Source organism: Tyto alba, unplaced genomic scaffold, assembly GCF_018691265.1.
Source record: "Tyto alba isolate M040663 unplaced genomic scaffold, T.alba_DEE_v4.0 Super-Scaffold_33, whole genome shotgun sequence".
NCBI classification, from domain to species: domain Eukaryota; kingdom Metazoa; phylum Chordata; class Aves; order Strigiformes; family Tytonidae; genus Tyto; species Tyto alba.
The window spans coordinates 2,199,061-2,218,658 of NW_024881308.1; the positions used below are offsets into that span (position 1 = coordinate 2,199,061).

The 19,598-nt window shown below is 42.0% G+C and overlaps 1 protein-coding gene across 1 annotated transcript; it reads left to right on the top strand.

The window, feature by feature from the left end:
• The first annotated feature begins 6,720 nt into the window (after positions 1 to 6,720).
• Positions 6,721 to 18,244, top strand: EIF2S2 (eukaryotic translation initiation factor 2 subunit beta). The gene is given in 10 exon segments (XM_042801125.1): positions 6,721 to 6,867; positions 11,576 to 11,756; positions 12,672 to 12,719; positions 12,722 to 12,774; positions 13,904 to 14,039; positions 14,358 to 14,458; positions 14,868 to 15,016; positions 15,929 to 15,985; positions 16,971 to 17,056; positions 17,775 to 18,244. Coding segments are annotated over 10 exon segments (1,002 nt in total). The 5' UTR covers positions 6,721 to 6,852; the 3' UTR covers positions 17,951 to 18,244.
• Positions 18,245 to 19,598: the final 1,354 nt, after the last annotated feature.

Consider the following 19,598-nt stretch of genomic DNA (forward strand, 5'->3'; position numbering starts at 1 on the left):
AGACTTACACCAACTCCATGGAAGAGTGAACTTCACTCTGTACAGGAAGAGCTGTTTAGCCATCACCTAACAGTGGCCAGAATGAAATTCTTCCTTTTGCTCTCCAGGAAATCATAAAAACACAGCTAAAATCAAAACAGGCATGCGCGATTCTATAATCCTTAGTTTATGTGTGTAACAGCTACTTAAAACAGATGTCCGATGTCTTTTGTTTTTGGAACTGTATGAAAGTATGGCTTCAGCATCACAGAGAGCTCTAGAGCAGGGCTCAGAATTCAGGAAGGCAAACTCACAAGGTCTTTTTCTGGAGGGCTGGGTAATGCTCAGAGGGAACACATACTCACAGCCTCCACAAGCGTATTTCACATGATTGTGATTTTCATTGTGCCATCCCCCCCTATTCAGGGGTGCATTTGAAGTTTATTCATCCCACACTGTGATTGCTCATCACTTGCTGACTGTAACGGGTAACTGCAGAATACTTCCAGTGCACTCAGTTTCTGAGCTTTAAGTATCTGAACTGTAATTAGTGAAGTTAAAATTCTGCTTGACGTGCTGCATCATATGCCTCTTTCTTAATATGTCACGACTGTCACTTATCAATAAAAAAAAAAAAGAAAAAAAAAGTTTTTAATTATGTGTTTCTGCAAACTTTTTAACCCAGACTATCCTTTCCTTAACAAAAGTCATGTAGGATTTTTTTCCCCAAGTATCAGATCAAAGATACTAGTTCCAGCTCTCTCTTCTTGGTCAACTGTTGTCATTGGTAACAACTAATTAACAACTAATGTAGCAGCACTCTTAATTTTCTTTAATTCACAAGAAAAGCAAAGAAGAAAACAGAACAGGAAAGTCCTGCATCCTGAATAGTCTGCCAGAAGAGGAGGGGAAAAAATCAGAGTAAGGAGATCTCCCAGGCATGCCTTTGATGTTGCTGTGTCTGCAGTCAAGAGCTTCAAAGACAGTGTTTTGGTTTCTATCTGAAGATCAGGTCTTAACTCCAGCATCGCACTTCTAGTGACTCCCACTAGCTTTTCCTCTGACATTTCCCAAATATTGTGTATTATGTGTGTGCACAACGTTATGTTACTTATTATTCACTAGGCAATCCAACTGGAGGGGATCTCAGGATTTTTGATCACCACGTTTCTCAGGGTATTTCTCAACAATAATACTTGGTCCTCAAGTATTACTAACAAAGAAAATGGTGAATCTTATTCTAGAATGTATTAACAGATATGTTACGGATGAGACATTGAGGAGAATTATGCTGCTCTCTTTGGAACTACCAAGGCATCCGGTGAAAGTACTATGCCCAGTGTTGGGCACTACACTTAAGAAATATGTATGTAAGTGTGGTGCAGAAGATAGAAATGAAAATGAGAAGTCATCAAAAAACTATGATCTTGTGAAAACGTTTGGGGGCCTGGATTTGCATCTTTTGAAAACAGAAGACTGTGAGGGCAAGACAAGGAAGGGCACAGCGATATTCCAAATGCCTGTGAGTTATCACACAGAGAACAGTGAACTTCTATGTCCTCAGGGGACACTACAACAGGTGTTGGATTAAGTCACAGCAAGGATGAAGGAGGAATTTTTTTTATCAGGCTCTTGATCAGGCTGCAGAGAAAATCTCTGTCCATGGTGGTTTTTAAGAACAGCTTAGACAAATGTAATTGGGGGTGATATAAAAATACAGTTATCCTGTCTCAGGACAGGAGGTTGGTCTAGGTGAGCTCCGGGAGGTGGCTGTTGGGCTGTGGGTAGGCCTGCAGCAAAAGAAGGAAGAATAATTTGGTTGGAGACCATCTTCAGCACTGAATGCGTCTGCTCAGCTTATCAACAGCATTAAATAACAGCTGCCTGCAGTACCTGAAAGTCCACAGTATCTCTGCAACGTAATGACAGGTGACAAAGGCACAAATGCTGCAAATACCCAGGGAAATGTGGTGGTATTGAAGCAAGAAAGGAAAGTAGTCTTCTGAAGTTGGATTTCAGAGTTTTAACAGAAAAATATTTCAGTCATACAGGGAAAAGCTAAAACTGATCCTGTCCTGGTGCCTACTATGTCTCCAAACTGTTGTTTTTGCATACAGAATATGCTGGGTGTCCTCATTTTCAACCGAGGCAAGCAAGAAAGGCAGATGAAAGGAAGTCCAAGGATAGACAAGATGGGCAGTCTTTTCTTATAGGCACTAAAAAGTTAAATGATGAAGTGTGCATAATCTCCCACTAGCATAAAAAGGATAGTACAAGTTTACACCACATAATGGGAAGTTATGGGACTCCAAGAATGCAAATGGTCTGGAAATACTAAAACGTAAATCACTCTGTACCAGTGTTTAGGCTGATGGCTCTGTCTGCTTTAACACTAAATCTTGCATGAAATGGATGACCTTTTAATTTCAAAGATTTGTTTGGGAGGCAGAATTTTAACACATAATTCACCGTAAGTAATTCTGTTGTGTATTAGTGCCATGTTCTTTTATTAGCTAGTATTTGGGAAGACTGTTGCCTCCCTGGAGCCCATATTAAGGACATCACTAGGAAATTTCCTAGCTTGGTATGGCCCTCAAACTGCTACCCATTACTCCTCTTCCATGTGTGTGGTGATGAAACCAGAATGTGTAGTCCAAGGGCAATCAAAAAAGACTTCAGGGCCTTGGGCTGGTTGGTAAGGGAATCTGGAGAGCACAGGATATTTTTATATCTCTCCTTCCAGTTGCAGGCAGCAACACTGGAAGAAACAGGCAGGCTCAGTCTATTAATACATGGCCCTGTGGCTGGTGTCACTGATGAAGTTTTTTTTTTTTATGATGGGATGGTCTACATGGCATCAGGCTTGTTGCCATCAGATGGGATTCACCTTTCTCAAAGGGGGAAGAGCATCTTTTCTCATGAGCTAGCTAGACTTTAGAACCTAGACTTTAACCTAGACTTGAAGGGGGAGGGAGATAATATCAGGCTTGCCCAAGACAAGCTGTGGGACGACATGCCAAGGTTAGAGGGACTAGGTGCTAGAGAGAGCACTCAGCCTGTTCTACACTGGAGCATGCTTGAAGTCTTTCAAAGATGAGCCACAGGCTCCTGAAGTAATAGAATCCAACAGGGAATCACCAGTGAAATACCTCAAAGGAACTAAGGGGTGTTCCTCTAAAAAGGTGACACAGCCGACAGCCCAGCAGAAGAGCCTCTACACCAATGCATGCAGCATGGGCAACAGGAAGAGTTGGAAGCCACTGTGCTGCTAGAAAGCTATGACCTAGTTGCCATTACTGAAACTTGGTGGGATGAATCCCATGACTGGAGTGTGGCTATTGATGGCTACAGGCTGTTCAGAAAGGACATGTGAGAAAGAAGGGGTGGAGGGGTTGCCCTCTATGTCAAGAAATGGATAGAATGTGAAGAACTATCTCTGAGGAGTAGCCACGAGCAGGTTGAAAACTTATGGGTAAGAATTAAAGACCAAGGCAACGAAGGTAACCTTGTGGTTTGTGTCTACTGCAGACCACCCGATCAAGGAGAGCCTATTGATGGAAGCCTTCCTACTCCAGCTACTAAAGACATCACACTCACAGGCTCTTGTCCTGCTGGAGGACTTCAACTACCCTGACATCTGCTGGGAAAGTAGCAGGGTGAGCTGTAGGCAATCCAGGAGACTCCTGGAGAGCATCGAAGAGAACTTCTTAAGTGAGATAATAGCTCTACCAGAGGGGATGTGATACTGGACCTGTTGGTCATCAACACAAGTGAGGTAATTAGTGGTGTCAAGATTGGAGGCAGCCTGGGCTGCAGGGATCGTGCACTGGTGGACTTTGCAGTCCTGAGGGATATGGGTCAAGTAAATATCGGTCAGTAAAGTCAGAACTCTGAATTTTAGGTAAGAAAACTTCTAGCTGTTCAAGGAATTAGTCAATAGGACCCCCTGGGAAACTGCCCAAGGGAGCAGAACAGAGATGGTAGCTCTTTAAGAACACTTTCCATAGAGTGCAAGAGCTCACAATACCCAGGTGTAAAAAATCAGGAAAAAAATGCAAGAGACCAGCATGGCTGAGTCAAGACCTAAAGGTCAAGAAGGAAATGCACAGGTGGTGGCAGCAAGGATAGGTACCCTGGGAAGAGTATAGGGACACTGTCCAGTTATGTAGGGATGGGGTCAGGAAGGCCAAGGCGTGACTGGAGCTGAACTTGGAAAGGGATGCAAAGAATAATAAGGACATCTACAGTTGTGTCAGCCAGAAAAGAGAGGTCAAAGAAAGCGTACCTCCCCTGATGAGCAAGACTGGCAAACTGGTAACAACAGATGAGGAGAAGGCTGACAACAACTTTTTTGTCTCAGTCTTCACTGGCAACCTCTCTTCCCACACCTCTTGAGTGGATGGACCACAAGACAAGTCTGGAGGATCAAAGGCCCTCCCACTGGAAAAGAAGATCAGGTTTGTGACCACCTGAGGAACCTGAACATACATAAGTCTATGGGACTTGATGAGATGAATCCGAGTCCTGAGGGAACTGGCTGATGTAGTTGCCAAGCCACTCTCTATGATATTTGAAAAGTCATGGCAGTCAGGTGAAGTCCATGCTGACTGGAAAAAGGGAAACATTGCACCCATTTTTAAAAAGGGTGGAAAGGAGGACCCTGGGAACTACCGACCTGTCAGCCTTACCTCTGTGCCTGGGAAGATGACAGAACAGATCCTCCTAGAAGGAGGATCTATGTGCCTGTGCTAAGGCCCATGGAGGACATGGAGGTGAGTCAAGACAGCCAGCATGGCTTCACTAAGGGCAAGTCCTGCCTGACCAACTTAGTGGACTTCTATGATGGAGTGACTACATCAGTGGAGAAGGGAAGAGGTACAGATGTCATCTATCTGGGCTTCTGTAAGGCCTTTGACATGGTCCCCCACAACATCCTTCTCTCTAAATTGGAGAGACATGGATTTGATGGGTGGACTGTTCAGTGGATGAGGAATTGGTTGGATAGTTGCATTCAGAGGGTAGTGGTCAACAGCTCAATGTCCAGAGGGAGATCAGTGACAATGGTGCCCCTCAGGGGTCCATACTGGGACCAGTACTGTTTAATATCCTCATCAGTGACATAGACAGTGGGATCGAGTGCACACTCAGCGAGTTTGCAGGTGACAGAAAGCTGAGTGTTGCAGTTGATAAGCTGAAGGGAAGGGAGGCCGTCCAGAGCAACCTCCATAAGCTCAAGAAGTGGGCCCATGTGAAGCTCATAAGGTTCAACGAGGCTGAGTGCAAGGTCCTGCCCATAGATCAAGGCAATTCCAAGCACACAGACTGGGCAAGGAGTAGACTGAGAGCAGCCCTGAGGAGAAGGACTTGGAGGTATTGGTGGATGAAAAGCTGGACATGAGCTGACAATTTGTGCTTACAGCCCAGAAGGCCAACTGTATCCTGGGCGGCATCACAGGCAGTGTGGCTAGCAGGTCGAAGGAGGTGATGCTTCGCCTCTCCTGTGCTCTTGTGAGACCCCACCTACAGTACTGTGTCCACCTCTGGAGTCCTCAGCACAGGAAAGACATGGACATCTTGGAGCAGGTCCAGAGGAGGACACAAAGATGCTCGGGGGGGCTGGAGCACCTCCTCTATGAGGACAGACTGAGAGAGTTGGGGTTGTTCATCCTGAAGAAGAGAAGGCTCCGGGGGGACCTTATAGCGGCCTTCCAGTGCTTAAAGGGGGGACAGGAAAGATGGGGACAAACTTTTTAGCAGGGCCTGTTCTGGTAAGACTAGGGGTAATGGTTTTAAACTAAAAGAGGGTAGATTTAGACTAGATATAAGGAAGAAATTTTTTACACTGAGGGTGGTGAAACTCTGGCACATGTTGCCCATAGAGGTGGTAGATGCCCCATCCCTGGAAACATCCAAGGTCAGGCTGGCCGGCGCTCTGGACAACATGGTCTCATTGAAGATGTCCCTGCTCACTGCAGGGGGAGTTGGACTAGATGACCTTTAAAGGTCCCTTCCCACCCAAACCATTCTATGATTCTATTAGGGAAATTAAATGAGGAAGGACTAAGGAACTGGAGCATCTGACATATGAGAAGCCAGGAGAGCCTGGATTGTTAAACCTATAAAAGAGAAGCCTCACGGGGATCTTATGAACGTCTATACAGAGAGGGGTAAACAAGAGAGAGCCAGACTCTTCTGGGTGATGTAACAAGGGGCAGTAAGTACAGGTTGAAACACAGGAAATTCTACTTAAACATAGAAAAAAACCATTTTTATTATGAAGATGATGCAACAAGTTGCCAGAGAGGTTGTTGTGTCCCCATCCTTGGAGATATTCAAATCTCAGCAGGACAAGGTCCTGAGCAACCTGTTCTAGCTGACTCTGTATGAGCAAGCAGGTTGGACCAGATGCTCTCCAGAAGTCCTTTCCTACATCAAGGAGATTCTGGGGAAGGAAAGTCTGCTTATTTAATGACGGACGAAGCAGTATTGCATTTCTCCACTACTTTGATCAAAGAAACCACCCAGTCAGTTCACTTCTTCCCCTATGCCTCAGCCCTGTCATTTTCTGGTGTGTAGTCCTCCTATTCCCTTCGTGCTTTTATGTCCAATGAACTTGGGAAAGAAATGCCACTCTTCCCGGACGCAGCAAACCCCTCATGGCTCCCGCCCAGCGGCCCAGGTCGCCGCTCGGGAAACGACAACTCCCGCCAGGCGCCGCGGCGGGGCGCGCATGCGCGGCGCAGGCGCGGGGCCGCGCGGCGGGGCGGGGGAGGGGATCGCTGATGCAAGAGGCGAGCGCGGCGGTCGTGGGCAACGGCCGATCCCGTCCCTGAGAGTCCCGCGCTCCGCGCCGCGCCGCGCCCGGCCGCAGCCATGTCGGGCGACGAGGTGAGACCCGGCGCCGCCGCCCTCGGAGCAGCCGGGCTCGAGGCCTGCGCCGCAGCCGGGGCCGCCGCCATGTGGGAGCCCGGGCCTGCGGCCTGCGCCGGGCAGCGAGCGCGGCCTCCGGCCTGGGGCAGGGCGGTGCGTGGGTCCCGCGGTGCGCGGGTCCCGAGGCCCCGCTCGCCGTCCGCCCCGAGCAGGGTGGCCGCGGCCGCCTCTCGGTGCGATGGGCGGAGGCCGGGCCGGGCCGAGGCTCCTTCCCCGGAGCCTTCCCGGCCTCTGCGCGCTGCGGGGCCCCGCCCGGCCCGCGCCTTTGGTCTGGCCCCACGTATCGTGGAAAGGCCGGAAAGTCGCCGGGAGCTCCCCGTGTTGCGCCGGCGCCCGTCGCTGGCAGAGGGAGGGCCGGGGAGAAAGGCCGGTTTCCCCCGCCACCTCTTCCCATCGTGTTCCATGCCGTTTTAGCGATACGGAGCGCTTAGTTCCCTTATCACTCTCTGTGCAGCTTTAATATCTTGTCTTTTAACCCGGAGAGCTAAATAGCTACATCTTAACAAATGATAATTTAGTTTTTCCCAGATACGATGGTCTTTGCTTAGGCCAGCTTCCAGGGAGGTGGATACATACATCTGTCTCTGAGAATTTCTTCACGTGTTGTAGATGCCATGTGTTGGCACCTTTACTAACTTCATGTCAGTTGGTCTTATGGGGAAATGGAATGTTTTATGTGTATGAGGTTATAAGGGTCCTGATGGATGACTCTGTAGCCTGTGGAAAACTGCACTGGCTGAGCCCACGAGATGGTGCTTTTGGTCTTGCATCTTCTTTCTGATGGTGTTTAAAATACCCGTGTGGCTTGTTTCCTTCTGAGCAAAGTGATCATTCAAGCCTTGGAGAAAGGCAAGTCATAATTTGTTCTACGTAATAAAGGAGAAGTAGTATAATTACTAGTTATTTTAATGAAAGCTGAGACCGGCTTATTCAGCTATTTTAACATCTAGAATGAATGTACTGCATTTTTATGCCTAATTATGTCCCTAGAACTGCAATTCCAATGTCTAGGTTGTACTCTAGTTCCAGAAATTAGGACCCAGGAATTTGCATCAGGTGCTTTCTGTCTCAGGTGATCATAGGACCATAGAGGAGTTCATCTGGCGTTTTCCAGTTTGTATTTAGTTGAAGCATCAGTAAAATTTTTTTCTTACATAAGCATTTGTTCTGATGTTGAGGTGATATCAGGAATATCTGGTACAGGAGAATTAAATCTCTCGATTGCTTTATGTAGCAGACTGACAGAATTAAAATGGTAGCAGGTATCACAGTTGAACTGTCGCTGTTAGATCTTCTGGCTGGTGTATGTGTGAGAGTGAGTCCGCAGGTGCACACACTTTCCAGAACTTCTCTCTACCTGGTTTCTAGGAGCCAAATAATTTGTTTTTGTGCTAAGTTGGTGAAACTTTTTAAAGTTGATGATCCTATAAAGTTGAGGTGGATGAAGACACATGAAGGCAAATTCGCACCTTACAATGGTATAGATTTACAAAACTTGTTTTGTTTCATTGGACTGTGGCTTAAAATTTTCAGAGCTGTATACAAGATGAAACTTCCTGATAGAAACATCTACTGTCTGAGTGCTGCCCAGAAGTGTGGTGCAGTGGAGGCAGCACAGGCCCTATTTGCAAGGGGAAGCAGTCTGTTAACATGTATTTGCTCTATGAAAAGTCCTGATATATATATATATATATATATATATATATATATATATATATAAATAAATATCTTACTAGTTATCTAAAAGTTATTCTGGCCCTGTAGTTTTATGAAGCTTCAGGAAATTGTATTAGAGAATGCTGTGTTTTGAGCAGCCAGGGGTTTAGGTGCAGATTGGTCTTGATAATTTTGCACTTCATTGTAGACATCAGCTCAGTGTAGTGAAAGGATACCTGAACTACTTTCAGTGCTGAGTTGCTGTCTGCTTTGTAGACATGCTTGTGTTTATTCAGACTAATGAAATGGGATTTGTGACCTCTGATAGAATCCCGAGCATGTGCCACTGGCATAGCAGTTTAACGTTGGTTTCTGTCTTGAGAGTTGTATTTGGACTATGAAGCTTTGATTTTTTTTTTTTTTTTTTTCCTTCTCCCTCTGTTCTTTCACTTGCTCATTTTTCTGTAAGTTGGGATTTTGACTGTGTAGGCATTTGAAATAAGGAGTAGATATATGGAGCTGGATGTGAGAAAGAACTGTGTGGTCTACAGAAGAGAAAACCCCATATGGGAATTTGTCTCTGAGAGCAGAAACAGGATGGAAATTTATAACCATTTCTACGCAGGAAAAGCACAGTTTGGTGTATTTGGGCTGGGGACTACAGTCCTTTCAGTAGAGGGCATGCAGCTTTGTAGTGTTTTTCAGTGCTCAAATGGTGTCATAATGCTTCGACTAATCAAACATAATGAATAGAGAAAAGGAATGAAGAAATTTCTGAAATGTCTAGCTCAGAAGGGAAAACCCCAGAATAGCCCAGTTATCAGCCTGGTTAGTTTATATCATGATCTGTTAAAGTGTGTGTGACCTAAGACTTCTGTTTAGATTTCGTTGAAGCCCTCAAGGAATAAAGTATTTCAGGCATAGACCTCCTTCTCAGGTTGTGTAAACTCTTGTATTAGCTTCCTGAGAACAATTAGCACGTTATGACTAGTTCTTAGGTTTGCAGAACCTTGGACTGACTGGATGGAGAGGACCTACAGAGCAAGCAGTCCTTTGTTTTTTTAGCACTAAAACTGTGTAGTTGGCCTTGAACAATCTCCTGTGTCCAGAAGTTGTCCTTGTGTGTTAACTTCAGTTTAGTGTGGTACTGCTGAAGATGCATTCTGTCTTGTAGACACAAGATGTGGTTCAGGATGAAAGATGTCTTTTTCTTTGCAAAGAGAAGAGTGATTTGGGGTGGGTGGGTGGGCTGATTCCTTCTTGGAAATTATTACACTTGACCTAAGGATTATCTTGTTTGCTTAATAATGTGAGAACATACAAAACCTCAGAGTCTTGCAAAGCTTCATTGAAATGAGTCATGACCTTGAAAATGGTGTTCATGTGCTTGTTCCCAAAGCTGTGGACTCTTGCAGACGCAGGCAGCTTTCCTTCTGTTTCATCAGACTGTGGAGGTTACAAGAGGAAGCCAGCAGACAGTGTAACTGGTTGTGCACATTCTTTGATAACTGTGCATTACAAGAGCATGATTCATGCATGCGTCTGTCTAAGCATTAGAGGGAAGCTCTCTGACAGAACTTTTTTGAAAATACTTTTTAGTGTATACAGCTAAGATGGCACTGAAGCCTCAAGCTTCAGCATCCCATGTATGTGGACGCTTTTGTGGCGCTGTGCTTCAAACTCCCGTATGTGCACTTTACTGACTTTCAGTAGAGCCTTAATGAAATGTGTAAGTTCCAGAAAATCAGAAGACTATCACAAGAATATCATGTGTAGGAGAATGAGAAGTGTGAGGAAAAGGTTGCTTTGTGGGGGGAGGGAAACCACCATACTTGTGGCTTGTAACAAAGCAAGAAGTTGGAGAACTGTTCCTTTGATGAAGCGGTGGTATTTTCATGAGTGAGGGTATTCATGATGTGGAATTTTAACTGCCTGTGAGAATATTCTTCAATTACTAGATAAGAAAAACTGCAGAAAGAGTCTCATTAAGTGTCCAGAATTGTTTGATGCTTTAAATATGTACTGTGATGTGAAATATATGGCCAGATGTATGTAACAAAACTGACCAATAGCTATGATGTCAAACTTGCATCTTAAATGAAAATAATAAGTCCTCCTTGTGTTAGAAAACTAAGGAGCTTGTGTGTTAAATATCTCACATCTGTAGATGATTAATAGGTTAAAAGTGAGTCTTGGGGTTAGTGCCTTCTTCTCAGTCAGACTAGATTAGTTAAGCATATTCACTGGCCAAAGAACTCATTAACAGCTTTTAATCACTTGGTCTCTGAGGTTGTTTCCCACCAGTGGGGGAAAAGGATGAGACCTTTGCTACTTCATAGTGTTGAGAGCTGATGCAGGCTTTGCTGCATCACCAGCCCCCTAGGTTTCTCCCTAGTCCAGAGCATTCTTGTCAAGAGAGTTGTTGGTAAATCTCACCTTTTAATAAATCTGGAAATTAATGTGTCTCGCAAATGGAAGTACAAAGTGTAACTGACATGTAATCAGGCTCTGTGGTATATGTGTGCTTAAATTTTTTTCTGATGTTGAGTGGTTCAGTAATTGCTTTGCATAGTCTTACTTCAAAATTTGAGTCCATAATGATAATAATGGATAAGTAGCTGGTAGCTAATCTGTCAGAGGTTCACAGCTTTAATATATTTTCAGCTGAACTAATACATAGATGGCAGGAAACATGAACTAGCACAGGAAAAGTAGCAGAAGCTCTAAACTGTCAAGCAGTGTTCTAATCTCTCTTGCTTCTCTTGTAATTGGTTGTATCAGTTATACCTTGGGACAAGATCTGCTGTGATTTTAAAGAAGCCTATGTAATCACTGTTTTGAGTCAGTTAACTTTTATTATATTGTCATAGATCTAGAAGAATCCCTAGCTGATCTTGAAGCCAAGGAACAGTTTGCGTAACTGAAGGAATGTTGAGAGAAACTTAAAGATGTTAGAAATATTAAATGGTAGGTGATTATTGTGCTGCTAAGAAATTCTTGACTTTTACAGATGATTTTCGATCCCACTATGAGCAAGAAGAAGAAGAAAAAGAAGAAGCCCTTTATGTTGGATGAGGAAGGAGGGGATACACAAGCGGAGGAGACTCAGCAGTCAGAAACAAAAGAAGTTGAACCAGAGCCAACAGAAGACAAAGATGTTGAAGCAGACGAAGAAGACAGCAGGAAGAAAGGTAAAGTAAATCCACATAGATGAATTAGTAAGGGTAGCCATTCTGTATTTTGAGACTGCAAGCCCCACTTCAAGAATTTGGCATGACAATGTGTAATGTTGGGGCCCAGGTTTGTTTAGAGGCTTGTGAGTGATACTCTGTTGCCAATTTGGAGGGTCTATTTCCCTCCTGCTTGAAATCGTGTTCACAGACATCCAGCAATGAGAAACATAAATTCCACTTTCCTGACTTGAAGTCTTTAGTGTGAGGCAATGAAAAGAGAATCCCTAAAATAGATAGCATGAAGTTCTGTGTCTTCCACATGCAGTTGTTTCAATAATTACACAATTATGGCTGGTTTTCATTTGAACGATTAAGCAATAATGTGATGACAGAAATACGGTTTAAAGGGTTTCTAGTTTTTGGGACAACTGTGAATGTGATATCTAGAGTGTTCTTCAGAATCTTTCAGGAAATAAGCTTCTGATTATGTATATAATCTTGCTTTTTAAATTGAGGCCAATGTCATTTCAAGATGACCCAGTTTGGAGAATGCTGTTAACTTAAATCCAGTTTGTTGATAATTGGTTCCTGCAGTAGACCGAAGGAACTATACCTTCCTCCTACAGTTCTCTTTCATTTTTTTTCAAGCATATGTACTATGATGACAGAAGTGGCTAGTTTCACTTGTATATCAGAAAGAGAGATTAAGCACTTAAAAAACAAGTAAATGCAGTTAGAAGTCTAAAATAATACTGAGGTATTTGGAGATGGAGGGGAATCATCTCTTTAAAACCCTAAAGGATATCTCTAGGGGCTATAGATCATTGCTTATGTCTTGCTGTAATGTTTTGAAGATTTGGATGTAAATTAAAAACCTTAATGTCTAAACTGCTTCTACAGTTACTACACTTCTCGCAATCCTGTGTTTTTTAGATGCAACAGATGACCTGGATGATTTAAACTTCTTAAATCAAAAGAAAAAGAAAAAAAAACAAAAAAGATATTTGACATAGATGAAGCAGAAGAAGGTGTAAAGGTTTGTTTGCATAACCAGGCCATCTTGTGTATGGCTGAAAACTTTCTTGCTTTCTTTTTCTGGGCATTGGCAGTGTGGGAGTTGTTTCGGATCTGTCATTGTGTCTTAGTGCAGTTAATAATGAAACTTGTGGTTCACTGCGTTTTTCATATGTAGCAGGTTCTGCTGAACATGTTGCTTCTGCAGGGCGCTTTGCCCAAAACTGGAAAAAAAAATCTAATGATCTGCACAATGACAAGTAATTATGCAATCTGTAGTAGGGATTGACTAGCATCAAGGTTAATTGTCTTTTGGGGTGAGAGAAGTAAATGAATGTTGGAAACCACGCATAGAATAGTCTTCTAAAGGCCAGCCCTTCAGATAAAGAGTATATATCTGTTAAGAAATCTGTTTCTACTCTGGTGTTTTCTTTAGAAATGATCAGCTACTGTTCTGTGTTCCAGAAGGTGTACGAGATATTTTTACACTTCTCAAGTTTTATTCCAAGTCGTGGTTTTGTATCATGTGTCAGTGTAGCTGACAGGCCCAGGGAGCAAGAGGACAGAGAAATGTTACATGTAAACCTCTTCTTTAGATCCTGCCTTTTGGGAAAGAAAATGTCCCCCTGATCTGCCCCAGAGAGGCAAAATGCAGGTTCTACATGTGCAGAATTGTGATAAAAATTGGACTGGCTGCAGGTAGCACAGCTTTGTCTTACCTTATTGCCTGGCACGTAGGGTGTTTTCTTCCCTTATGCCCTAAAATGGCTGATGTCTTTGGGCAGGTAAAGTGTGACCTTGTTCTTGACCAGCCAGAAGGTAGACCAGATTTTTGCCTGCATTAATTACCTAGTAGGAAATCAGCTATTCCAAAGAAAATAGTATAAACTAAGTTTTAATACAAGACTTCACTGTTAGATGCCTGTACATCATTGTGTCTGAGCTAGTCATATAAAAATCTATCCCTGTTTCATGGTGTAGCGCAGCACTGTCTTCAACACTAATTCCTTTTTTATCTGTTATGTTTCAGGATTGTGGTAGATATTACTGGTATTAATCTAGTATAGTGTACTACTATTAGTGTTTCTAATGCTGTACAAGGGAGATTTGTGTTTAATACTGTAAACTATGGTCTTACTATTTCTTTGTAGGACTTGAAAATTGAAGGAGATGTGCCAGAGGCAGTAGAACCTGAGGATGACCTTGATATCATGCTGGGCAATAAAAAGAAAAAAAAGAAGAATGTGAAGTTTCCAGATGAAGATGAGATAATGGAGAAGGATGAAGGTAAAAGGATAACATAGATCAATGAGACATTGAAAGTTAAATGTAGTCCATGTTGTAGGTGAATAAGTTCTGTTCAAGTGCCTTTTTTTGTTTCAAAATTCCTTTTGTTACCTTTACCACTATATTGTTTGTCAGAAAAATGTTCTATAAAAACGCTGTATAAATTTGCCATAAGTACTGGTGTCCCTTGTAGGCAGACAGGGAAGACTTGTGTTCACATCACAGTGGAATCTCTTTTGATGTACTTTCCAGAAATGGTGTAAGCATGAGGTTAAAGAATGTTTCTTCTTTATGAATCCCAAACAAATTTCTTTACAGCTTTTGAGGATGAAGATAGCAAAAAAGATGATGGAATTTCTTTTAGCCTTCAGTCAGGACCTGCGTGGGCAGGCTCAGAAAGGGACTACACGTATGATGAGGTACCGTTCAAAAGACTTTTAAAGTTTTTTCTGTGTTGATATGCATCAGTAGAGCAGGGCCTTATGCTCCAATGTTCCTATTTCTAACTTAAAATTAAAGGACTTATAGTCAGAAGCTTGTAAACAGAAAAATAACGGAAAGTGTGTCTTTTATCACAGTTAACTTTCATACAGGGCAATATTAGTGATAGTTAAAACACCTCTGCAAATAGACGGAGACATTGTAGATTATGAAGTAAACCCTTGGGGAAACAGCTTTTTTCAAGTGTGTGTTCAAAAGCATATGGGGAAATGCTAATGGGCAATGACGGGCTAATATTCATTGTGAACACTTTCAAGTCTTTTAGAAGGTTTACTTCATTTGAGAAATGCAAGATACTCATGATGATATGAATCCATTCTTTTGCAGTTGCTCAACAGAGTATTTAACATCATGCGGGAAAAAAATCCAGATATGGTAGCTGGAGAAAAACGAAAATTTGTCATGAAGCCTCCACAGGTTGTAAGAGTAGGGACCAAGAAAACATCTTTTGTCAACTTCACAGATATCTGCAAATTGTAAGTTTCCTCTTAGGATTCCCCAGGAATAGTGGATGAATGCACTTTTCTGTGCTGTTGGCTGCTGTGTTGAATGCAAGTTTTCTGGCAACAGACTATGGCAAAAGGGTATTTCAGTCATACTGCTTATTTCCTCTACATCTCTCTGTAAGAAGATATTTATGAAGGTGATTTATTGAAATAATTACTTATTTTATACTTAAATTCTTAAAATGGTAGGTTTGCTACATGGGGCTCATGAACTGAAACAAAACGTTTCTGTAAAGTCTGTGGATGGGTCACTAGTGATATTTATTTGCAAGTCTAGGGCTGGGGAAAACGTATTCTGATTTCAGCTGGCTGCACATACTGTTCTTTTGGTAAATGGTATGGAGTTTGATAAGTTGTTTTGTGTTTTTTTTTTTGTTTGTGTTTTTTTTTTTTCTTTTTTTTCCATGGTTTTCTGCAGTGCTTTCTATATCTTAATTCTTGTGAAAGCAGTTCTATTCTTTGTGGGCACTTCTGGGAATGCATATCTGGTTTGTTTCATAACTATGCCAGAAACCAGTCCTGATGAAATTGTACTGAAGATCTGGGTGGTATACTAAAGTGAATTTTCAGTGGTAGCTGGTAACACTTTTTTCAGAGAATGGTGGGGGGATGGGGCAACAAGAATGGAAAATCTCAAATAGAAGACTTATTTTCAATAGTTACTGTAATTGTGAGTTTGGTTGGGGGGGGATGGTGGCATTTTTTTGTGGGCTGTTGAACTTTCTTGGGTCCTCAATCATTGCTTATGCTTTTTGGTGCAGATGCCCTGGCACTGCCCCCTTTATACTTAGTAATGTAAGATTGTGTTGGCCTGCCAGTCCTGTACAAATATCAGATTTCTCTGAAGGGGGGAGGTTAAACATATCCTTATTGTATTTTTAGATTACATCGTCAGCCAAAACATCTTCTGGCATTTTTGTTGGCAGAATTGGGTACAAGGTAAGGCTACTGGGCTACGTATGTGCTTATGCATGTAGGAAGCAATGGCAGCATAGTTGATGTATGATCAAAAATCAAATTCTTGGGTTTAGGTCTGTATATATGTGCTTGAACCTTCAGGTTTTTCCTTTCCAGCACTTAGATGCAGTGCTGAGTGGTTGAAGAGATACCATCTTAGGGAAGAGGAACAGAGGCAAACCATAAGTCCCAGGGAACAGTTTGGATAAGGGTTTGGATTCCCTGTTTGGGACCTCCCTTAAAGTTGCTCTGACAGCAGAGCTGTGTGGTTTGTATCAACTTAAGGCAGATGATGGATAGCTAGGGAGGAGAGAATGCCTGACTGCCTAATGGCAAGTCTTGTGGGCCTGTAGCTGGTTATTCTGTCTAATGCTGCAGTGAAATCCGCCTGTCTTAGCATAAAAACAGTGTTGATTTTTTATGTCTCCTATCAGGTGGTGTGCTTTCTGTTTGTCTATTAATTTCTCTGTTGTAGACTACAATGTTGTTGTATGTAGACATAGATAATCAAGGAATCTGAGTTGCAATATGTATATAACATGCCCATTTGATTGGGCTTTGGAGTCTCTTCAGCTCTAGACAACTTAAACACTTGGAAACTGTGATGACAAAAGATTGAACACAATACATCAGAATGGGTCGGAGAGGATCTTAGTCATATTACACCTTACTAGGCAGTTGTTTTGGTCACTTCTGTGAGATAAGCAGGTGCTAATTCTCAATTCTGTAAAGTTCTTCTGATTGGGTAGCTTAACTATGAGGCTGATCTCTGATGTAGTTTCTTTTATTGGAGTGAGGGTTATACTTCATGTAGGTTTTCAAGTACCTTCAGAATTTTGCATTTTTTTTTTCCTCAAAGTAGTTCTGGCTTAATGAAGAATACAGCATTATCTTGCTTGATGTCCTGACTTGTTTTAATGCTTGATGTCTTCTGCAAATCAAATAATTAATTTTTCTTTTAAATTAGTGGCTCAATAGATGGTAACAACCAACTTGTAATCAAAGGAAGATTCCAGCAAAAACAGATAGAAAACGTTTTGAGAAGATATATCAGTAAGTATAACTCCCTTTTCCACTACAGATTTCTTGGACCCCTTTGACCAGTGTCCCCATGTGTGGTCCACATGTGTGTGCAAGCTGTGGAGATTTTGTGCTAAGAAGCTACAACTTTGCTGCAACTTTATAATGGAGTAATGCAAGTACAGGTGTTTCTACCATGATTATAAATAAGCACGTAGGTCGTACTCTATCCTGGCACTAAAACATACTAGGAAAACAGGAAGAGCATTTGAGAATTGCTTGTTTCTATCTGCCTTTAATTTTTTGACTTTGAGGACTACAGAAATGGTTAATTTTAAAGTCCATTGTACACATTAATTAACAAATACAGTGTGTGTGCTGCTGGCCAAAGGACTTGCAGATTATATGTAACAAAAAACTCTGCTTTAGTGCTGTGTCTGTACAAGAGTTGCGGACATCTGGGAATGCTGTTTCAGCAGAGGAAGTTATGGAACGCTAGTGGGAAGTCTTAACTGATGGTTACTATTTTTAAAACATCAGTGTCAGTGCATCATGTACCATATGAAACCTGGGAACTAGAGGGAATTTTTAGGTTGCCTCAACCTCTGTGGTTTTCATAGTAAGCCACTTCTAAGTTGGTAGATGCATTTGAACAGCCTTTCAAGACAATTGTTAAACTAAAGGTTGAAGTGATAACTTGTTCCCTGATAATGCATTATCTTTTAACTGCAACTTATTTCCTTTTGTGCAGAGGAGTATGTCACCTGTCATACATGTCGGTCACCAGACACAATCCTACAGAAGGACACCAGATTATATTTCTTGCAGTGTGAGACCTGCCACTCTCGCTGCTCTGTCGCCAGCATCAAAACTGGTTTCCAGGCTGTCACAGGCAAGAGAGCACAGCTCCGTGCCAAAGCTAACTAGTTTGCTAATCAACACTGGATTTTGCAAAGTGTTCTGGGGAGATATGACTGGACAGGTTTACGATCGGAATGGATTTACCATTGTATTAAAACAAGATTGTAAAAGCAACAGGAAATTTGGCTTTTGATTGGTCTGTGAAATCCTTGCAAGATGCAGATCCTCAAGCTGTTCACATACATTTGCTCGTTGAATATATTTTACCAACTGTAAGGAACGTGATGGGAAAGGAAGTGCTTTTTAATCCATTCAGACTTCTGTAAAACACAAGATAAATTAAACATACTATAACAGTGAGTGTCTTCGATTTGGATTTTTCCTTCAGTTTCCTCTTTTTAAACTGCTCATGGGAATGGTTGGCATGTTGTTCTGCAGATCATGTCACTGAACTATGTCCAAGACCCAGAATAAAGTTTAAGACAAAGGTTATTTTTCTTTTACATAACAAGCTTATTTTTAGTTAGGCTGTCGTTAAACAGAGAAACCAGTCACAAAAGGTCACAGGGACAATATACCAACATGAGAACTGCTCATGCTTTTATAGCCACACTAATATGAGAATGCATTTTGCACAGAAAGTGACGTCAGGACATGTTGATACTGCTTAATTAGGCAGAATGTAGCTTTGAGATAGTTCAGACACCATATTGATGCTGAGTTTTAACATAGGATCGATGAACTGTACTGTAAGCTTTCATAGTGTCATAATACTAAATTTCATGATTTCTAGTAGAGAAATGTTTATATTTCTAAAGTCCTGCACTCTTCACCACTTTAAAAAGAATCTAACTAAATGCAGCAAAAGGGAGAACTAAAGAAGAATAAAAAAAGGTATAGGTAACATCATTATATGATGGCTGCAACACACTGTCTTATATAAATCTTGAATTTACAGAAGATACTGCCAAGTAGTTTGAGTTCCAAATTAACACGTTATGCTTCTTGATCATAACATGCACTTCTCTTTGCTAGCAGTCAGTATTGGTAATCTCTAGGGGACATGCATAGTGCTGGCCTAACTACTTTTTCTAGTGCTGTAGGAATTTTGTTACAGCTGCCAAGTACAAAGATGCAAATGGGGAGTGAAATCCCTCTTGAGTACTGTAAGGGGGTGACAGTTTTCATTGAATCACCAAAATAGCTCGGGGTCAGGATAAGGTGTGCTCCAGACCTGGGGCACCCATCCATGCAGGTAAGAAGAATAGCCTTCTCCTCAGAGAAAATAGTGGTCATTCTGAATGCAATTCATGAAATACCAGAAACTGAAGGGTTTCTACTGAGTTTTAATCTTTGTATGTATGTTAATACAGAACACAGTCTTGTTGGGAAGTCACTTGCTATTTGAAAACTTGACAGCACTGTAAGGCAAAAATTGAGGTTTTGTGGTTGGTTTCTTAAAAGCATTTTGAATTTCAAGTGAGCTATAACAAATGTTGGATGTATCTTTAAGTGAATAAAGCCAGGATCAGTGCCTCTTGTAACATTATTGTTGTATTCTTGTTTTTTTCTCTAGCAAATAGGCATTCTCCTGTTGGAAGTAAAACTTTTTGGAGAACTGCTAGGCACCTTTTTGTTTCAGTGACTTGCTGCCGAGACACACTGAAATAGCTGAAGAACAATGATACTTTCTGGTTTTAAATGCTTACGTTTT